This window comes from Anomaloglossus baeobatrachus, chromosome 3, assembly GCF_048569485.1.
Source record: "Anomaloglossus baeobatrachus isolate aAnoBae1 chromosome 3, aAnoBae1.hap1, whole genome shotgun sequence".
NCBI lineage: Eukaryota > Metazoa > Chordata > Amphibia > Anura > Aromobatidae > Anomaloglossus > Anomaloglossus baeobatrachus.
Window position 1 is genome coordinate 77,979,248 of NC_134355.1, and position 22,145 is coordinate 78,001,392.

At 46.8% G+C, this 22,145-nt stretch overlaps 1 protein-coding gene across 1 annotated transcript in view; it reads left to right on the top strand.

The window, feature by feature from the left end:
* Positions 1-22,145, top strand: part of LOC142297175 (uncharacterized) — a 143,270-nt gene that overhangs the window by 116,884 nt on the left and 4,241 nt on the right. The window contains exons 16-18 of the mRNA XM_075341444.1: positions 2,383-2,528; positions 5,823-5,962; positions 9,482-9,704. Of these exons, the coding sequence (XP_075197559.1) occupies positions 2,383-2,528; positions 5,823-5,962; positions 9,482-9,704 (509 nt within the window). The remainder of the gene's footprint in view (positions 1-2,382; positions 2,529-5,822; positions 5,963-9,481; positions 9,705-22,145) is intronic.

Below are 22,145 nucleotides of genomic sequence, written 5' to 3' on the forward strand. Positions count from 1 at the left end.
TCCGCGGGTAAATCCCCAGGTATAAATAAAACGCAGTGTGCGCACAGCATTTTTTAAAACCCATAGGACTTGCTGGGGAATGACTGCAGCAATGTTAGACACATTTTTTGCAGCAAATCTGCGGCAAAATCCGCGGTAAATCCGCAGCGTGCGCACATAGCCTTAAGATTTTATTGCTTTCTGAAGGTCAAAACAACACACATGCAATACTATTCTATCTATTAATGGATTCTTCTCAATACTGAAAGTTATGACCTATCTACAGGATGCTGGTGATGACTTTCTGATTGGTAGGGGTCTGAAGCCACTGGAACCCCTATGATCCCAAAAAGGAGTGTGCTGAAATGTCCTATCAGAATGAATTGATGGCAGCACATGCAGTCCTATTAATAAAGAATATAGAACTTGACTATCACTCTGCTCCGTCCGGGCATTTCAGGTCTCGTCCTCCGGATCAATGGGGTTCCAGAGGTTGAACCCCGACTGATCACAAAATTAACTTTAATTGTTGGGAATAACCCTTTACGCCCTTGTTCCCATATATTCTGTCATCTGCCAGAGGGAAGCTCACACAAAAACTAATCCTATAGCTTTCTATGGGATCAATCCAATCATATATGGTAGATTAAAAACCATTGCATGTTGTGATTTTTGACCTGATTGTGGACAACATACCTGTACATAAAGTGCAAAACTTGTCATTAGTTGACCAGCCCCAAGTAATATATGGGGGCCCATTTATTATTTGACTATATAGGATAATATATTTTGACCCACGTTGATTTGTTCCACCGCCGAGTCCTCCATGCGTTCCACCGCAAGTCCTCGCGATCCACTGCACTGCATCCCATCTTCCCCTGCTGGCCGGAAGCAATCCGAATTGCTGGATATGGTGAGTGAGTGAGTGTGTGTGCGATCTGATTTCTGTGTATATGTGTGTGTGTGCGATCTGATGTGAGTGTTGGCCAGAAGCAGGTGAGGATTGCGTGCAGCATACCTGCAGAGAGCGCCCGCCGAAGATCGCAGGAGGACCTGGGAGCAACACAGACGTCCGTGATCTGGTAAATATGATTCTCCTGGGAAGGGGGGCTGCTTTTTTGGGGGAAGTAAACTTACCCTCAACTGAAATTTAGCATCAGACGGCGAGTGAGATCATCCTCATCCTTGCACATTCATTAGCATGTTAGCACACCCACAGGGGCGTTCTAACATGCTAATGGGGCCGACTAGAAAGGGAAGCAACGTCCTTGGGACTTGTCCCCACATTCATTAGCATACCATACGGAATCTTTAGAAATACATTTTCTAAAGATCTCTTTATCTATGCTAGTGTATACAGGGATAGTTAGGCAGGGATTAGCAATATGCACCCAGAACTTCTTGTGGTTCAGTGTGTATATTGGACCTGACAGGTTTCCTTTAAGAACTATCTTCAAGGTAAAGAAGAACAAAGAGTCCTAGAAGAGATCATGTGGCCCCCAAAGAGTCCTGTTCTCACTATCATCAGTTATTTGTGGGATTACATGAAGAAACAAAGATTTGTATAAGCCTCATACACAGAAGATCTGTGGTTGGTTTTCTAAGATGTTTGGAACAACCTCCCTGTTGAGTTCCTTCAAAAACCTTGAATATTTAGATGAATTGAAGCACAAAATATCCGAGCACTCGCGATACTCAGCCGAGCACCGCGAGCCACCCGAGTATGGTAATGCTCGACCGAGTTACGAACAGTGCCGAGCACACTCGTTTATCACTAGCGACAACGTCAATTATTAATTTGATTTAGCTTTCTCTTTAGTTCATTCACTTTGCATTTTGTTGTTAATTGCTAAAAATAAACTCTTCGCACTTCTATTTTGAAAAACATTCTTAAAAAAAATCTGTAAGATTCTCATCTGGAAAAGTGGTAAAAAAAATGTTATCACTTGTCATCCGTGTGCAATCTGGTTTATTTTTCACTCAGCAGCTATTAATCATTTACAGGACAAACTATAGTGTCTGATGCTAGACAATTTGTTTCCTGCACCCATCCGACCATCCGATTTTGTAGTGAAATTGCAGAATGCTGCTTTTTTTTCTCAGATTCTGTTAGTGAAAAAAATCAGTCATCTTCACTACCACGTTGAATAACATGGATCCGCGTGCTATCTGATAAAAAATCGGACAGCACTCATCCGATTTATACGAGAGCTGTAAAGCATTTTTACAACACTTTTTACTTCACAATCTATTGCCATTGTCTATTGTAATTGACCATAGTGATAATAATGTATAGACATCACTGTTGGTTTTAGCCATAATTTTATGTCAATTTTTAATTCACTACATTGTCATTTCCTGATATTTGTCTGAGTCTCATGCAGTTATGTTCAACCCCACTAGAGGGCGCGCTGGAGCTGTATTGTCTAAATCCAACACTGTGCCCACGTCCAGGCCCCCGGCAGTGAACGGATCAAAACCTGCCGAGCAGTCAGCGCCCACACATGAAAGCCCAGCTACTATAGAAGACAAGCCTGCGCTCACTGAAGGCAAGTGATTGATTGTTTTTAGGATGTGTGAATGTTGTTTGATTATAGTATTAAAGAATACACACGCTCATTTTCTTAGAAGCAAAAGAGCCTGGATGCTAGATGCAACTTTTGCATACCCCTAGTAAATATATACCTTGCGAAAGTACTTGACTCCCTTGAATTTTTCAATCTTTTCCCACATTTCAGGCTTCAAACATAGAGATAAAAATGTTAATGTTTTGGTGAAGAATCAACAAGAGGGACACAATTGTGAAGTTGAACGAAATTTATTACTTATTTTAAACTTGTGTAAAAAATAAAAAACTGAAAATTGGGGCGTGCAATATTATTCGGCCACTTAAGTTAATACTTTGTAGTGCTACCTTTTGCTGCAATTACAGCTGCAAGTCGCTTGGGGTATGTCTCTATCAGTTTTGCACATCGAGAGACTGAAATTCTTGCTCATTCTTCCTTTGCAAACAGCACGAGCTGAGTGAGGTTGGATGGAGAGCGTTTGTGAACAGCAGTTTTCAGCTCTTTCCACAGATTCTCGATTGGATTCAGGTCTGGATCTTCCCTGCTGAAGAAAAGCAGGCCCAAACCATGATACTGCCACCACCATGATTGACAGTGGGGATGGTGTGTTCACGGTGATGAGCTGTGTTGCTTTTACACCAAACATATCATTTGGCATTGTGCCCATATAGTTCGGTTTTGGTTTCATCCGACCAGAGCACCTTCTTCCACATGTTTGGTGTGTTTCCCAGGTGGCTTGTGGCAAACTTTAAACAACACTTTTTATGGATATCTTTGAGAAATGGCTTTCTCCTTACCACTCTTCCATAAAGGCCAGATTTGTGCAGTGTACGACTGATTGTTGTCCTATGGACAGACTCTCCCACCTCAGCTGTAGATCTCTGTAGTTCATCCAGAGTGATCATGTGCGTCTTGGCTGCATCTCTAATCAGTCTTCTCCTTGTTTGACATGAAAGTTTGGATGGACGGCCGGGTCTTGGTAGATTTGCAGTGGTATGATACTCCTTCCATTTCAGTATAATTACTTGCACAGTGCTCCTTGGGATGTTTAAAGTTTTGGAAATCTTTTTGTAACCAAATCCGGCTTTAAACTTCTCCACAACAGTATCACGGACCTGCATGTTGTGTTCCTTGGTCTTCATGATGCTATCTGCGCTTTAAACAGAACACTGAGACTATCACAGAGCAGATGCATTTATACGGAGACTTGATTACACACAAGTGGATTATATTTATCATCATCAGTCATTTAAGACAACATTGGATCATTCAGAGATCCTCAATGAACTTCTGGAGTGAGTTTGCTGCACTGAGAGTAAAGGGGCCGAATAATATTGCACGCCCCGATTTTCAGTTATTTAATTTTTTAAAAAAAGTTTAAAATAACCAATAAATTTTGTTCACCTTCACAATTGTGTCCCACTTGTTGTTGATTCTTCACCATAACATTAAAATTTTTATCTTTATGTTTGAAGCCAGAATTGTGGGAAAAGGTTGAAAAATTCAAGCGGACCGAATACTTTCGCAAGGCACTGTGTGTATATATATATATATATATATATATATATATATATATATATATATATATATATATATATATATATATACATACATATATATAAAGGAATATTGGCGTGATCATAATAAAACATAATTATTTGCTGTCATTTATTCTTTTCCATTTTTAATGACTTGTCAATCATAATGCTATAACTGTAAGTTAGGATGGGGCCCTACCTCTGTGATTACAATGGTTTCTGAGAATGAGAGTCCTAAGTCCCTAGCCATAGCTGGAGAGCAGGATAGGCATGCACACCATGAACAGTTACATGTATTTCATTATAAAAGCAGGGACATTTAAGAGGATCTTTCACCAATTTTAATTTTGAGCTTGATACACGATGTAATAGTGGCTGTAGAGGTGAAAAAAAACTTTTTTATTATTATTATTTCACCTCACCGTTGTGGAGATATTAGCAATAGTAATGAGCGGACTCACAGATAACCGAGACCGGCGGGTCCTCGGATATAGGCAGTGATTCCTCAGGTATAAGCAGTGAGTCCTCGGGTATAAGCAGTGAGTCCTCGGGTATAGGCAGTGAGTCCTCAGGTACAGGCAGTGAGTCCTCAGGCACAGGCAGTGAGTCCTCAGGTACAGGCAGTGAGTCCTCTGGTACAGGCAGTGAGTCCTTGGATGTAGGCAGTGAGTCCTCTGGTACAGGCATTGAGTCCTTGGATGTAGGCATTGAGTCCTTGGATGTAGACATTGAGTCCTTGGATGTAGACATTGAGTCCTTGGATGAAGGCAGTGAGTACTCGGATGTAGGCAGTGAGTCCTCGGACGTAGACAGTGAGTCCTCAGACGTAGACTGTGAGTCCTCAGACATAGACAGTGAGTCCTCGGACGTAGACAGTGAGTCCTCGGACGTAGGCAGTGAGTCCTCGGACGTAGGCAGTGAGTCCTCAGACGTAGACAGTGAGTCCTCAGACGTAGACAGTGAGTCCTCAGACGTAGACTGTGAGTCCTCAGACATAGACAGTGAGTCCTCAGACGTAGACAGTGAGTCCTCGGACGTAGGCAGTGAGTCCTCGGACGTAGGCAGTGAGTCCTCAGACGTAGACAGTGAGTCCTCAGACGTAGACAGTGAGTCCTCGGATGTAGGCAGTGAGTCCTCGGATGTAGGCAGTGAGTCCTCGGATGTAGACAGTGAGTCCTCGGACGTAGGCAGTGAGTCCTCGGACGTAGGCAGTGAGTCCTCGGACGTAGGCAGTGAGTCCTCGGACGTAGACTGTGAGTCCTCGGACGTAGGCAGTGAGTCCTCGGACGTAGACTGTGAGTCCTCGGACGTAGACAGTGAGTCCTCGGACGTAGACAGTGAGTCCTCGGATGTAGGCAGTGAGTCCTCGGATGTAGACAGTGAGTCCTCGGACGTAGGCAGTGAGTCCTCGGACGTAGGCAGTGAGTCCTCGGACGTAGGCAGTGAGTCCTTGGACGTAGGCAGTGAGTCCTCGGACGTAGACAGTGAGTCCTCGGACGTAGGCAGTGAGTCGTCAGACGTAGGCAGTGAGTCCTCGGATGTAGACAGTGAGTCCTCGGATGTAGGCAGTGAGTCCTCGGATGTAGGCAATGAGTCCTCAGATGTAGGCAGTGAGTACTCGGATATAGGCAGGGAGTCTTTATTTTACATATTAATCAGATATAACGGGCGCAGGATGGATTTATGTAGAAACATGTAAATAATGACTTTGCTATATTTTCTGTTGTGCCCCATGTAGGACAATCTTCGGGCCCTGCATCAGTTAACAGCAGCTCCTTCCTGCCACGCCTGGGTTTAGCGCGCGCTTTCTCACGCACCAATGACACTCTTGCAGAGGCTGTAGATTTATATAGAGCAGTCATGAAAATGGCACCGGAGGTAAACAAATATGTCTATGCAGCTACATGTCACTGATTTGATTGGCACCAGTCTCCTACTATCCTAGATACATTTTTACCGAATTTTTGGTAAATTACTTTTAACGCATCACTCCAGTATTTTGTTGTTTTTTTTGTCACCTCTGGTGTGGCACTTTAAATCTAAGTCCCCTACCCCCAGTATTATACTCACCCTCCGAGACTTTCATCCTTTTTCGTCATCGCTTTGGACCTGTGATGCAATCTTATGCCCGTATCTTCTGACTGGCCAGAAGTTCAAAGTAACGTCACAAGCACTCAGTACAAGTCTGTGAGGGCAAGATCAAGGCTCTCATAGACTTGTATTGAGGTGTGCATTCCGGCACAATCCATTAAACACTGGAGCTGCCAGCAGGTCACAAATCACCTGACACCGACCGGAGCATAAGTGATAGAAGATAAAGAGGCCGTCGGCTGAGTATAAAACAGGGGACTTAAATTTTTAGCACCACTCCAGAGGTGAAAATAAAAAATTAAAACACTTGAATGGTGCTTTCAAAATTTTTGTAGAACCCCATATATATAGTTTCAAAACTTTTTACAAATTCCAGCATGAAAATGACGCAGACTTGTTACATATTACAAATTTGCATTGCAAGAGGTGAAATCAGCAGCATAAATTGGGTGTGTTTTCATGTGGCCCATTTTTCCACTTTTTTGGAGGGGGGCTTTTTTTCTGCCCCAAAAAATGCTCCACTTTACAGTGCCACCAAAGTGAATTATATTGCACCGTCGCATTTACAATCACGAAATTTTGCACAAACACCCCATGTGACTCAGGGAACGTCATAGACAATATTTTGATGGGAAAATTTATCCCCACACTTTACAGTTACTCTCCAAAATCCTGCCTCCATTAAACTGAATAGAGGTGCGAGCTACAGGCTATTAATAGCAACTGTCAGTGGTTGCTATAGGAACAAAATGAACTGTTAGTATAAGAAGCTTATGTGAGAGGTAATATGATGTCGGTGGGGGACGGATAGAGAGAGACAGAAAAAGACAGACACAAAGACAGACGGGGAAAGAGACAGAGAGATAGAGACAAGCAGAGAGACAGACGTGGAAAGAGATAGAAAGAGACAGCCCTGGAAAGAGACAGCCCTGGAAAGAAACAGACGGGCAAACAGACAGACAGGGAAAGAGACAGACGGGGAAAGCGACAGACGGGGAAAGCGACAGACGGGGAAAGCGACAGACGGGGAAAGCGACAGACGGGGAAAGCGACAGACGGGGAAAGCGACAGACGGGGAAAGAGACAGACGGGGAAAGAGACAGACGGGGAAAGAGACAGACGGGGAAAGAGACAGACGGGGAAAGAGACAGACGGGGAAAGAGACAGACGGGGAATGAGAGAGACCTGGAATGAAACAGACAAAGACAGACTGGGAAAGAGACAGATGAGGAAAGAGAGACAGACAGACACACACACAGAGACAGACACAGAGATAGAAAGAGACAGACAGACAAGGAAAGAGACAGACACAGAGATAGAGAGAGACAGACAGACACAGAGATGGAGACAGACTGATACAAATACAGACAGAGAGATAGAAACAGACAGACAGAGACATAGACACAGACAGACAAATAAAGACACAGACAGAGAGACAGACAGACAGCGACACACAGACAGAGACTGGGAGAGAGACAGAGAGACAGTTACTATCCCGGGCAACGCCCGGGTACTACAGCTAGTTATAAATAAAATTCAAGTTTGTATTTTCACAATTAAGGTCTTTTATGGATATTTTTGATATTTACTAAGCCTGGTGCCTTCTCGTACTAATTTGTCGTGTTTAGATTTCAAATCTGCATCATTGGCCAAGTCAGGCTGCTTTCAGATCAGCGTTATTTTGCCGGTCGACAAAAAAACGCAAACCGCATGTAACTGCATCTTGCTGCAATTCCATTGCAAATGCATTGAACTGACAATGCATTTGTAAAGGATCCGGTTTTGTGGCAAAAAAATGTTCATGCCGCATCTTAAAATACGCTGATGTGAAACTACCCTTATACCACAGATTTTTTTCTCAGCGAGTGGATTTTGTAACATTTCATCTACAATACTGCGGCCACTATTAGGGCTCGTGCGCACGTTGCGTAATTCCAATCATTTATGCTGCGTATAGCACTGCAGCGTAAATGCATGCGTCCTGCATCCCCTGCACAGTTTATGTAGATTGTGCATGACACGTGAGCACGTTGCTTTTATGAACGCAGCGATTTTATGAACGCTGCTGCTATGGATGCAGCTCCCGCTCTGTCTATGGTGGGGGCAGCATCCAGAGCACATGAAATCGGCTTTTTTCTACAAAAAAAACTGCATCCATTACGCAGTGTTTCTGCAGCGATTTGATGCACACATGTGCTGTCAAATCGCTGCAGAATATTCAGCAGTTACGTGCGCATGAGCCCTAATACCGGACAGGAAATCCGCTGTGTACACAATCTGTGGGATCATACACTTTGGGGTTTATCATGGCATCTTAGGTATCTAAAAAAAGGTCCCATAGAGGAGCCATATTATTTATGGAAAAGTAATGAGATTTCTAAAATCTTATTCACATTGCTCTTTTTTTCCTTTTGTAAAATGACTTTTGTTTCTTTTTTGCTTGTTTTTATTTATTTATTTTTTAAAATACAGCATGTGAATTCTTTCAAGCTTTTAAGGCTCATGCGCACGTTACTGCTGAATATTCTGCAGCGATTTGACAGCATATGTGCGCATCAAATTGCTGCAGAAACGCTGCTTAATGGATGCAGTTTTTTTTGTAGAAAAAAGCCGATTTCATGCGCTATGGCTGCTGCCCCCACGATAGACAGAGTGGGAGCTGCATCCATAGCGCACGGAATAATTGTCATGCTCATTTTATGGGGTCAAAATTTTCGCACCCAAATCGCTGCGTTCATAAAAGCATCGTGTGTACGTCTCATGCACAATCTACATAGATTGTGCAGGGGACGCAGGACGCATGCATTTACGCTGCGGTGCAATACACAGCATAAATGCATGCAATTACGCAACGTGCACACGAGCCCTTATACTGTTTTCTTTTCCCCATTGAGATCAATGAGGCTCCAGAAAATGTATTAGAAACTGCCCTAAAAACACAAAAGAAACTCACAAGTTAATTTAAATTTGCAGCTAATTTCCTTCATGTGAACATACCCAATTTGTTACTATAACGGGCAGCACAGTGGCTCAGTGGTTAGCACTGCAGTCTTGCAGCACTGGGGTCTTGGGTTCAAATCCCACCAAGGACAACATCTGCAAGGAGTTTGTATGTTTTCCCCATGTTTGTGTGGGTTTCCTCCTGGTAATCTGGTTTCCTCTGCACTCCAGACACATACAGATAGGGAATTTAGATTGTGAGCCCCAATGGGGACAGGGATGATCACATCTATAAAGTGTATTTAATGGTGGCATATAAGTGAGTAAAATAAATAAATATTGGCTGTAAGGTTTATTTATTTGCAGGTGCCTGATGCCTACACTGAGTTGGCCGAGCTTCTCGGGAAGACTGACCCTCTCAGCGCTGTAGACATCTATTGCCAGTACCCTCAAAGACCTTCCCAAGAACAATCGTTCGATGATGCGTTCATCCCTGGGGAAATTATCCGCCTGCTTATAAAAAGTGAGAAGTACGATGACCCTCGTCTACCTGTCAACATGATTTTATACGGGAAAATTATGGGAACTGGTAAGTGACTGAACAAATATAGGATATATGTGTATAGAATACTGTCCATCCCATCAGTAATCATGGACCTTACACACTCGGAATTGTCTCTTCTTCAGGATTACAGTAAGTAGGTATTTTGCATTCTTCAGCTAAACATGATTTGTGTCATCACTGAATTACTATTATCAGTGATCACTATATTGAGGAATGCAGGAAAAACACTGATTACATCCTCCCGAGCAAAAATAAATTCACACTGTCCTGGTTCAAAATCCAGTCTTCCATGGCAGCTGTCATCACTTCTGTGCCCATCATCATTTGCCCAGCATCCGTTGCCCCTCTGGTATTTACAAGGGGCTGCTGATAAGTCTTTGGCTTTGTGATCTTTTTTTTGTTTCTATGGTATCGAATGTTACATCACTTGAAAGCCTTATGTGTGTAATATATGTTTTCAAAATGTTGTGTTTGGTGCTTATTGCAACAGGAAAACAAAATGGCAGAGTCTAATGTGACATTCACAGCAACTGAGAGCAGAGGAGTGATAAAATTCTTGTGTCTGCAAGGAAAGTGCACAAAGGATATCATGGTGATATGTCGCAGACATTGGGGGATCACTGCCCTTCATCTTCCACAGTAAAGAACTGGGTTGCCAAATTTAAAACGGTCCACTTCAGCACCAATCATGAGGAACGTCCTGGACGACCGAGAGTGGTTGTTGTTCCAGAGATCGTCGATGCTGTGCACAACCTCATACTGGAGGATCAAAGAATTTCAGCTAAAGCAATAGCAGACGTCATGGGGATTTCCCGTGAACATGTTTGTGTCATTATCCATGAACATTTGGATATGAGGAAGCTATCTGCAAAGTGGGTCCCCAAATGTTTGACAACAGACCAGAGAAGCATGCGAGTGACAACTTCCCGGTCCATTTGTCAGCATTTCCGGACTGATTAGAACTTTCTGGATCAACTGGTCACTATGGATGAGACCTGGATTTATTTGTATGAGTGGAGGCACAGTGGTTCTCCTCATCCAAAGAAGTTCAGGGTGCAAAAATCAGCCACTAAGTTGTTGGTGTCTGTGTTCTGGGATAAGGAGGGCGTGCTGCTAGTGGACTACCTTCAAAAGGGTTCCACCATCAATACAAGGTATTACATTGAACTTTTGGACCAATTGAAGGCAGCTCTGAAGGCTAAAAGGTGCAGCAAGCTGTCCAAAGGAGTGTTGTTCCTGCAAGACAACGTCTCCGCTCACACTGAACAAACTGCCATGGCAAAACTGGCAGAGCTGCGCTTCCAGCTGGTTGACCACCCACCTTATTCACCAGATCTAGCTCTCTCCGACTATCATCTGTTTCCAAACCTGAAGAAACACCTCAAGGGTACCAAATTTCACACCATTTCTGATTCCATTGCTGGTACGGATGCCTGGTTTGAGGGACAACTGAAATCCTTCTTTTTGCTAGGCTTACAGAACTTGGAATACCAATGTAAGAAGTGTGTTGTCATCAGTGGAGAGTATGTGGAATAAATGTAAAGTTTCATTATCCTATCTCGTTTCTTTCTGGGTAAAGCCAAAGACTTATCAGCAGCCCCTCATATGTGCTGTGACGTCATGACGTTGCATTGCCTAGCAGATGCTAGAGGCACCCAGGATGTTGGGGTGAGGATGTAAATCACAGAACTGAAGGGAATATATGAAAAGCAGAAACTGCTGTGTGAATACTGACATGAAAAATCCAATAGCTATATGTAAGAGTGAAAATATAAAAAATGGAATCTGCATTACTACCATGAGCATATGAATAAAGAGAAATGTAGCTATTGAATTGATCAATGCAACAGAGCCCCAACACTACGCCAAAGTATTTCTCTACGTTGGGGTCCCTAGCTTGTGTGTGTCCTCTCATGCAGTTAAAAAAAATTACCGTGTATGGGAAGCTGAGACCCAGGTTATATATACGTATCATGTGGACTGGCTATTGGGTGGGGCCGGGTTCACAAACGAAAGACTACAAATCAATCAAGAAATAACATCTGGAACTCCATTCTGAGTCTGAACTGGGTGCAAAAAACTAAAAAATTACACTATATGAAGAGAAGGTTTTTGCACCCAGTTCAGACTCAGAATGGAGTTCCAGATGTTATTTCTTGATTGATTTGTAGTCTTTTGTTTGTGAACCCGGCCCCACCCACACCTATTGCCAGTCCATATTATACGCATATATAGCCTGGGTCTCAGCTTCCCATACACGGTAAGTTTTTTAACTGCAAGAAAGGACACACACTAGCTAGGGACCCCAACGTAGAGAAATACTTTGGCGTAGTGTTGGGGCTCTGTTGCATTGATCAATTCAATAGCTAAATTTCTCTTGATTCATATGTTCATAGCAGCAATGCAGATTCCATATTTCACATTTTCACTCTTACATATAGCTATTGGATTTTTCATGTCAGTATTCACACAGCAGTTTCTGCTTTTCATATATTCCCCTTACATAGTCACTGGCAGGGCCGGACTGGGACTGAAATTCAGCCCTGGAACTCAAACCAAAGCAGCCCACATGCAAAAATCGCTTTCCCAGCATCAGCCTCTCTCCTCCCATCCTCCCCCAGCATGAGCCTCCTCCAGCATCAGCCTCTCTCCTCCCAGCCTCCCCCAGCATGAGCCTCCTCCAGCATCAGCCTCTCTCCTCACAGCCTCCCCCAGCATCAGCCTCCCTGCTCCCAGCTTCCCCCCAGCATCAGCCTCCCTCCTCCCAGCCTCCCCCCAGCATCAGCCTCCCTCCTCCCAGCCTCCCCCAGCATCAGCCTCCCTCCTCCCAGCCCCCCTCCTCCAAGCCTCCCCCAGCATCAGCCTCCCAGAGCATCAGCCTCCCTCCTCCCCCTCCCAGCCTCCCCCAGCATCAGCCTCTCTCCTCCCAGCCTCCCCCAGCATCAGCCTCCCTGCTCCCAGCTTCCCCCAGTATCAGCCTCCCTCCTCCCAGCCTCCCCCAGCATCAGCCTCCCTCTTCCCAGCCTCCCCCAGCATCAGCCTCCCTATTCCCAGCCTCCCCCAGCATCAGCCTCCCTCTTCCCAGCCTCCCCCAGCATCAGCCTCCCTCTTCCCAGCCTCCCCCAGCATCAGCCACCCTCTTCACAGCCTCCCCCAGCATCAGCTACCCTCCTCCTAGCCTCCCCCAGCATCAACCACCCTCCTCCCAGCCTCCCCCAGCATCAGCCTCCCCCAGCATCAGCCTCCCAGCCTCCCCCAGCATCAGCCTCCCGCCTCCCCCAGCATCAGCCTCCCGCCTCCCAGCCTCCCCCAGCATCAGCCTCCCTCCTCCCAGCCTCCCCCAGCATCAGCCTCCCTTCTCCCAGCCTCCCTCCTCATCAGCCTCCCTCCTCATTAGCCTCCCCCTCCCCCTCCCAGCCTCCCCCAGCATCAGCCTCTCTCCTCCCAGCCTCAGCCTCCCTCCTCCCAGCCTCCCCCAGCCTCAGCCTCCCTCCTCCCAGCCTCCCCCAGCATCAGCCTCCCTCCTCCCAGCCTCCCCCAGCATCAGCCTCCCTCCTCCCAGCCTCCCCCAGCATTAGCCTCCCTCCTCCCAGCCTCCCCCAGCATCAGCCTCCCTCCTCCCTCAGCCTCCCTCCTCCAAGTCTCCCTCAGCATCAGCTTCCCTCCTCCAACCCTCCCCCTCCCAGCCTCCCCCAGCATCAGCCTCCCTCAGCATCAGCCTCCCTCAGCATCAGCCTCCCTCAGCATCAGCCTCCCCCAGAATCAGCCTCTCTCCTCCCAGCCTCCCCCAGCATCTGCCTCTCTCCTCCCAGTCTCAGCCTCTCAGCCTCTCTCTCTCCCACCCAGCCTCTCCCCAGCCTCAGCCTCTCTCTCTCTCTCCCCAGCCTCCCCCCCAGCCTAAGCCTCTCTCTCCCCCCAGCCTCCCTCTCCCCCCAGCCTCCCCCAGCATCAGCCTCTCTCCTCTCAGCCTCTCTCTCCCCCCAGCCTCCCCCCCAGCTTCAGCCTCTCTCTCCCCCCAGCCTCAGCCTCTCTCCCCCCAGCCTCTCTCTCCCCCCAGCCTCCCCCCCAGCCTTAGCCTCTCTCTCCCCCCAGCCTCCCCCCCAGCCTCAGCCTCTCTCCCCCCAGCCTCAGCCTCTCTCTCTTCCCAGCCTCCCCCCAGCCTAAGCCTCTCTCTCTTCCCAGCCTCCCCCCAGCCTAAGCCTCTCTCTCTTCCCAGCCTCAGCCTCTCTCTATCTTCCCAGCCTCCCCCCAGCCTCAGCCTCTTTCTCTTCCCAGCCTCTCTCTCTTCCCAGCCTCCCCCAGCCTCAGTCTCTTTCCCCCCAGCCTCCCCTTGCATGATTATAGTGGACAAAAAGAGGCATCGCAACGATCATCAACTAACCTGTAAGGAGCCCATACATTCTAGGCTCTGCCTTTCCTGCTCCGGTGCCCGCCGCCCTGCTCTGGCTGGCTCCTCTTCTGGCTGGCTCCAGCTTCAGACGCGTCCTCCTCCGCGGCGTGTGTCATCTGCAGCATTGGACGCTGCAGCACGGGGCAGTCAGCTGATTGTCGCGCCCGCGCGCCTCTGACCCCGGAAGTGCAGGCGATGGAACTTCCGGGGTTAATCAGCTCACTATGCCTGGCGCCCGCCATGTATTTAAATAGACAGAAGTGCGCCTCTCAACCCCCCCCCCGAACACAGCCGAGTGTAACGGAGGGAGGGACGGGGGGCGGGGATGTAAAAAAAAAAATTATGGACCACAGGTGCCTAGTGGCAAATACGGCCCTGCCCCCACCCCTCCACCGGCCAGCTTACCGGGAGAAGTCCCGCCCCTCCCGCCTGTCAGTCCGGGCCTGGTCACTGGTGTGCATACCTGCTCTCCATATAGTGTAGATTTTTTAGGTTTTTGCACCCAGTTCAGACTCAGAATGGTGTTCCAGACGTTATTTCTTGATTGAATCACAGAAGTGAAGGCTATCCTGGAGCGGCTGCCATGGAGGGCTGATCTGGATGCTGGACTAGGGCAGCTCCAATCTCAGTACTCCCTGCTCTGTGTTATACAATGAATCCTGCAACCCAAATAGGTATTGATTCACAATTGACTGTTGCATGAAAGAGATCATGAAGGAGCCACAAAGGAGAATAGTCCAGTTTTTTTATTCTAAAGGTGATATACTAAGCTTAAATGTTATCCCTTATGTGTAGGGTTGACAATAACTTACTGATCACTGGGGAGTTTTAACCCTTGGGGTCTTCCTCTGTCCTGAGAAAAGTGCTTTGCAGAGTCTATCTGAATGTGTAGCTTTGCTCCATTCATTGTCCATGGAACTGCGGGATAACTTTTCTGGGTTAAGCTGCTTTGAAGCAACAATTAAAGAGAATTTATCACAACTTTTTTTTCCCACATTATTTTTCTAATTTTGTGATTATACACAGTATAGCACAAAAGTAAGTACACCCCTCACATTTTTGTAAATGTTTTAGTATATCTTTTCATGGGACAACACTGAAGATCTGACACTGATACAATGTAAAGTAGTCAAAGTACAGCTTGTATAACAGTGTAAATTTGGTGCCCTCTAAATAACTCAACACAGCCATTAAAGGGAACCTGTCACCAGTTTTTCGGCCTATAAGCTGCGGCCACCACCAGTGGGCTCTTATATACAGCATTCCAACATACTGTATATAAGAGCCCAGGCCGCTGTGTACAACATAAAAAACACTTTATAATACTCAGCTAGAAGGTCGCTCCGGTGCACAACAGTCAGATGAGTGGCGCCGTTCTTCGGGACCGGCGCCTCCTCTTTCGGCCATCTTTGTCCTCCTCCTTCTAAAGCCTGTGTGCATGACGCATCCTATGTCATCCACACTCGCCGGCATTGAGGTCCTGCGCAGGCGTACTTTGATCTGCCCTGAGCAACGCAGATCAAAGTATTGTAGTGCGCCTGTGTGGGACCGGCGAGTGCGTATGATGTAGGTTGCGTCATGCACACAAGCTTCAGAAGGAGGACGAAGATGGCCGAAAGAGGCATCGGACAACGGAGACGCCCATATGTCCCAACTCCACCGTAGCGTGACCGTTAGGTGAGTATTAGAAAGTGTATTTTTATGTTCTATAAAAGGGCCTGGGCTCTTATATACAGCATGTTAGAATGCTGTATATAAGAGCCCACTGGTGGTGGCTGCAGCTTTTAGGCCGAAAAACTGGTGACAGATTCCCTTTAATGTCTAAACCACAGTCAACAAATAACAGTATATCACTGTTGTGAGGCTTCAAGCAGTATGTCATCAGACAGAAGTGGCCACATAGGTTAGAGTGGCACAGTATGTCATTAGCAGGTTGTAACAGAGATACAGAGACTGGAAGAATCACAGAAAGGCAGAAGTGGACATCCTTTGACCACATCCCACACTGATGACCGCTTCATTGTGAGCAATACTCTTCAAAACCAGATGATGAATGCAACACACCTCCAGGCACATTTAAGGGAGGTGAGAGACACGTGTTACGTCAGACCACTCAAAACCATTTACTTCAGCGTTCACTACGTGCTAGACGACCTGTCAGGGTTCTTGACCACACCACCAGGCACAAGCATCATCGGTTTGCTGGACGAGGGATTAGTGGACCTCAGTGCTCTTTACTGATGAAAGTCGTTTCACATTGAGCAGAACTGATGGTCGCCAACGATATTGGAGACACCAAGCAGAGCACTGTGCATCAGCCACTGTTGTATCCAGACAAGCCTTTGGTGGTGGTAGTAGTGTGAGCAGGTGGGTCTAGTCAATACAGGACTGCCCAACACTTTATGAATGGTACAGTGACAGCCCCAGCTACTGGAATAACATCCTTAAGACAGTCATTATGCCTCTGTATGAACAACACAGGCCTAATTTCATCTTCATGGATGACAATACTCTAGCTCATCAAGGTTGCATCATTAGGGAATGGCTGATGGAGTCTGGGGTGCATCAAATGGAGCAGCCTACACTTCCTCCAGACCTGAATCCCATAGAAAACCTATGAAATCAGCTTGTAACTCTGTACCCCAAAACCTCAATGACCTGAGGGTCGCCCTTCAAGATACCATGCCTCAGCAGACAATAACTGCAATAGTGAACAGCAGGAGACATCGTTATTAGCTGTAATTGATGCTGAAGGCCACATGACAATTTATTGAGATAAATGAAGTTTTGGGGGGTATACCCACCACTGTTGTTGGCTTTTGTTTCAATACATTGTTTGAGATGAGGAAATCACCATTGCATGATTCCACATAAATGACCTACTCTCATGATAAAATATCACTGGAGCGTTAATATATGAGGAAGGTTTCATATTATGGTCTTCTTCAACTTCATGAAGTTTTCCATGTGCTGATAGATTTTTGTCCCCTGGCTCCAGTCCTGCAGTGTCTGTTGTTGGGGTTAAATATCACTATTACGCCATAGCATCACACCAAGTGTCTTTTTCCTATAAATGTTGTTACCAATTCACCTATAGCAAAAAAATCATCACGTATTACTTTGAATCAGTGTTGCTTCCTGTGTTGGTGGCTTGTTGTGATATGATCCCGTAAGTGCTTTGTTTTCCACTCATTTATGATCATTTCATATGGAAATGGCAGATTGTTACATTTGCAGCATAATTAGCTATCACGGGGAATATAAACTTATTTACCTATGTTATACTCTTAGCACGTACCTTGTGTGCATCATATTTGTACAGACCTTGAGATGGTGATTATAGTAATGTCTCCATAATCCGGTGTTGTCATTTGACTGAAATCTGAAATGATCTACAGAAAAACCAGGCTCATAAAGACACAACATATGGTAATAGCAGGAGGGGAAGATAATGAATAATTCAGCGATACATAATGTGCATGTAACAAAGAGGTTTAGTTGTGAATACTCCTGTAGAAGACTTAAGCAGGTTTTACACGCTGCGACAGTGCTAGCCGATGCCAGCGATGCCGAGCGCGATAGCACCCGCCCCTGTAGTACGGCCAATATGTGTTGATCGCTGCTGTAGCGAACATTATCGCTACGGCAGCGTCACACGCACTTACCTGCCCTGTGACGTCGCTGTGACCGGCGATCCGCCTCCTTTCTAAGGAGGCGGTTCGTTCAGCGTCACAGCGACGTCATAGCAGCGTCACCGCCGCCCAATAGAAAAGGAGGGGAGGAGATGAGCGGCCGGAACCTCCCGCTCACCTCCTTCCTTCCTCCTTTTCCGGTGGAGGCAGGTAAGGAGATGTTTGTCGTTCCAGCGGCGTCACACACAGATGCGTGATGCCGCTGGAGCGACAAACAACATCGTACCGTTGTGTCGCGGGCGGGGAGGGCGCTGCGCTCACCCACTGCTCGGGTCCGACTGCTGCTGCTGCTCGGTGGTGGCTCAAGCGGTGAGCCGGATCCCGGGGACTCGAGCGGCGCTCCTCACCCGTGAGTGAAAAGGGGGTGGTTTGGTTTAGGGATATTGTCCGTGATGCCACCCACGGTTGTGGTGAGGTTGTGACACCACAGCTGCTCTGGACGGGGATCCCGGGAGCGGTGACAGGGAGCAGCTTGGATGTTGGCTCTCCCCTCCGTGGGTAGGGGGGTTGGTTGTCCCGGGGCCCGGTGAGGGGTAGAGATGGATGGCAGGCGGGTTACGGGGCCTGGTGAGGTGCAGAGTCGCGGGGGCAGCGCTGTGCCACAATGCACGGTGGTACCCACTCAGCCAGTAATTCACACAGAGTCTCTGGTCAAACAAACGGCTGGATGGACGGGTCCCACAGGCGGCTGCGGTTGTTCTCCTCCCGGTAGGTTGATGGTGACTGCCTTTCCCTGCACCTATGTTGTGTTTACGGTTCCAATGGGTTCCCACCGGTAATCCGCTCCCCAGCTTGGATGGGTGCTGAAGGAGCCCCTTTTGCCCGCAGGCTCTGGCCCTGGGAACTGTAGCCTTGGCGGTGACTGTGTTTCCCTTTACGGTGTGAGCTGTTGCCTTCAATCGGGTCTTGACTGCTGGGAAACCCCGGAGGTTCCCTTCGCTAACGGATTTGACCGGTTTTACGGCAACTCCTAGCCTGGTCGGGGTCCGTAAGCCCTGCCGGATGGTGCTGGCTTCTCTTTGCTCTCCGGTCCGGTACCGCCGGGCCACCGCCCGTCCACGGTCCTTACGGTTCGCTCCAATCAGCCTCCCCTGCAGACGGTCACCACCATCTGACAACCTTGCTGTACCGTCCGGGCCACACACCCGGACATGGTTAGTCTCCTCTGCTACCATTTCACTCTCCAAAACTGATCTGAACTAAACTGACTCCTTTTCCCGCCTCCAGGACTGTGAACTCCTCGGTGGGCGGGACCAACCGCCTGGCCCACCCCCTGGTGTGGACATCAGCCCCTGGAGGAAGGCAACAAGGATTTTTGTGTTTGACTTCGGTGTACCTAACCGGGGTGTGGGGTGTGTTGGTGTAGTTCTGTGACAACCTGGCTTGTCCAGGGCGCCACAGTTGCTGCAGCGACATTATGGAAATGAGCGACGTGACAACGAGCTACGATATCGCATGTATTTCCGCTCGTTGATCGTCGCTCATTTGCGTCACACGCTGCGATGTCGCTACCGCGCTACGGTGCCGGATGTGCATCACTACCGACGTGACCCCGACGATATATCGGTAGCGATGTCGCAGCGTGTAAAGCCCGCTTTAGCGTTAGAGTTTGGCGGTCACACTTTATATAGATCTTTATGACCAATATGAACGTTTTTTATTATTTAATGGCTATTTAAACCAATGCATAGTTTTTTGTATTCTTCATTTGCTTCATATGAGCAAAATTAGACGTTTTTCAAAATAGTCTTAATTAAAACAAAATTAGCATTTTGATGCTGCAGAGTATGTGGAAGTGGTTTATGTAGTGGGGAGAACAAAACTGATACAAATCAATCAGATCTCCTGATTTTCCTCCCTCCCTTCTCGGTGTTAGGTCTGGTTCGCATGCCCGTACTAAAACGTGTCATTCACATCGGCAAATTGTGGACAGGACTGGTTCTGTGTTGCTCTTCTGCATAGTGGACTTGGATATCGGACCAGAGGAGTGCACTGGCTATAATGGTTCCATGTTCTCTTCTTCTGTTGTTTGTACATGTCTAAAGGGGGCTTTACACGCTGCGACATCGCTAACGATATCTCGTCGGGGTCACGTCGTTAGTGACGCACATCCAGAGCCGTTAGCGACATCGCAGCGTGTGACACCAATGAGCAACGATCAACGAGCGCAAAAACGTGAAAAATCATTGCTCGTTGACACATCGCTCATTTCCTTAATATCGTTGCTGCTGCAGGTACGATGTTGTTTGTCGTTTCTGCGGCACCACACATCGCTATGTATGACACCGCAGGAGCGACGAACATCTCCTTACCTGCGTCCACCGGCAATGAAGAAGGAAGGAGGTGGGCGGGATGTTCCGGCCGCTCATCTCCACCCCTCCGCTTCTATTGGACGGCTGCCGAGTGACGCCGCAAGAACCGGCCCCTTAGAAAGGAGGCGGTTCGCCGGCTAGAGCGACGTCACAGGGAAAGTAAGTCCGTGTCACGGGTGTTAGCGATGTTGTGCGCCATGGGCAGCGATTTGCCTGTGTCGCATAACCGACAGGGGCGGGTACGCTCGCTAGCGAATTCGGTACAGATTTTGCAGCGTGTAAAGTACCCTTTAGGCTATGTGCACACTAGAAAGTGCCTTTTTCTTAGGTAAAATCCAGACCCTCTTAAAGAATCCCGCACCCGCGGTAAAAAAAAACGCACCAAAACCACCGCAAAATCTACATGCGGTTTTACTGCGGTGTGCCACGGATTTTCCGCAGGTTAGTCCCTAAGGATTTTTACTATTATCTATGGCAAAAAACGCAGGTACCTGCAGAAAAGAAGTGGCATGCTCATTAATTCTGCAGCGGAAAATCCGCGGGTATAAAAAAAAAACGCAGTGTGCGCACAGTATTTTTTAAAACCCATAGGATTTGCTGGGGAATGATTGCAGCAATGTTAGGGTATGACCGCACTTTGCATTTCCACCTGCGTTTTAGGTGCTTTTTAGGTCCGTTTTGAACTGCAGCATTTTCATGCCAAAAGGCATGCGTTTTGCTTTTCCATAATAGTCTATGGAAAATGTAGATTTCTAGACCGCACTTTGCGTTTTAAAACGCTGCGTTTAATTTGCATAATTTGTGGCAAAAAACATGCATTCAAAGCAGCAGCAGGTCAATTGTTTTTGCCATTTTGGGTGCGTTTTGCTAACATTGAAGTCAATGAGAAGTGGCAAAAACCAAGAAACTTCAAATTTCTTGCTTTTAACCTGCTTTTTAGCTGCAGAAAACATGCGTTTTGGACTTCAAAAACGCATGCTTTTCTGACATTAAAATAATAAAATAATATGACCCTTTACACACACACATAGTCCGACAATGAAATTAAAGAAAATTTTGATTTTATTGCTATTTTTTCAATAAATATTGTAAAACCGCAATAATTTCATTAAATATAACTATTTTCTTTATTAATTCTAAAATTATATATGTTTTGCTTTTTTTTCTCTTTTTTCATTCTGTTTGACTAGTTAATCTTTATTTAGCAGTGTCTTGATGTTCAAAACGCATCTGTCAAAACGCAGGTGAAAAAGCATGTAAAAAGCGCTGAAAACGCATCTAAAACGCGGTAAATACGCATGTGTTTTTAGCGCTAAATTTCTGGAAAAGGCAATTTTGGCTAAATCAATTAAGGCAAAAACGTGCGTTTAGAACTGCAAGTAGGTGAACACAAAGTTCGGTCATAGCCTTAGGCTATGTGTCCACGGGAGAATGTTGCTGCGGATTTTTCTGCATCAAAATCCGCGGCTTTCCCGCAAAATCCGCACCTTTTCAAAGGTGCGGATTTGCCGCGGATTTGCCGCGGATTTTGGTGCGGATTTTTTTTTTTCCCCAATTTTAAAGCCAAAATCGGATCGAAATCCGCAAGAATAATTGACATGTTGCAGATTTTTCCGGATCAAAATCCGCACCAAATGCGCCGCGGAAAAATCCGCAGCATGGGCACAGCATTTCCAAAATGCCATAGAAATGGCTGGGAAGTGCCGCTGCTGCAGATTTTCGGAAAATCCGCGGCTTTTCCGCGAGAAATCCGCTGCAAAATCCGCGCATTTTCCGCAGCGTGGGCACATAGCCTTAGACACATTTTCTGTGGCAAATCCACAGCGTGCGCACAGAGCCTTAGTCTATGTTCTCTTCTGTGAGCGGTTCGGGGCACACGCTTGTCTGAATCAGCCATTAGGCCATGTTCACACATCTGTGATATACAGTTCATACACATATGACATTAGTAATAGAAAGGAAAGGCTAGGCACTGCAAGCCCAGGTGTGTACTCACAAGTCTATGGCTTTCCTGTGAATCACGGATCTCCAGCCGATCCCCGTGGTGCTCTGCCAAAGTGCAGGAATCCAA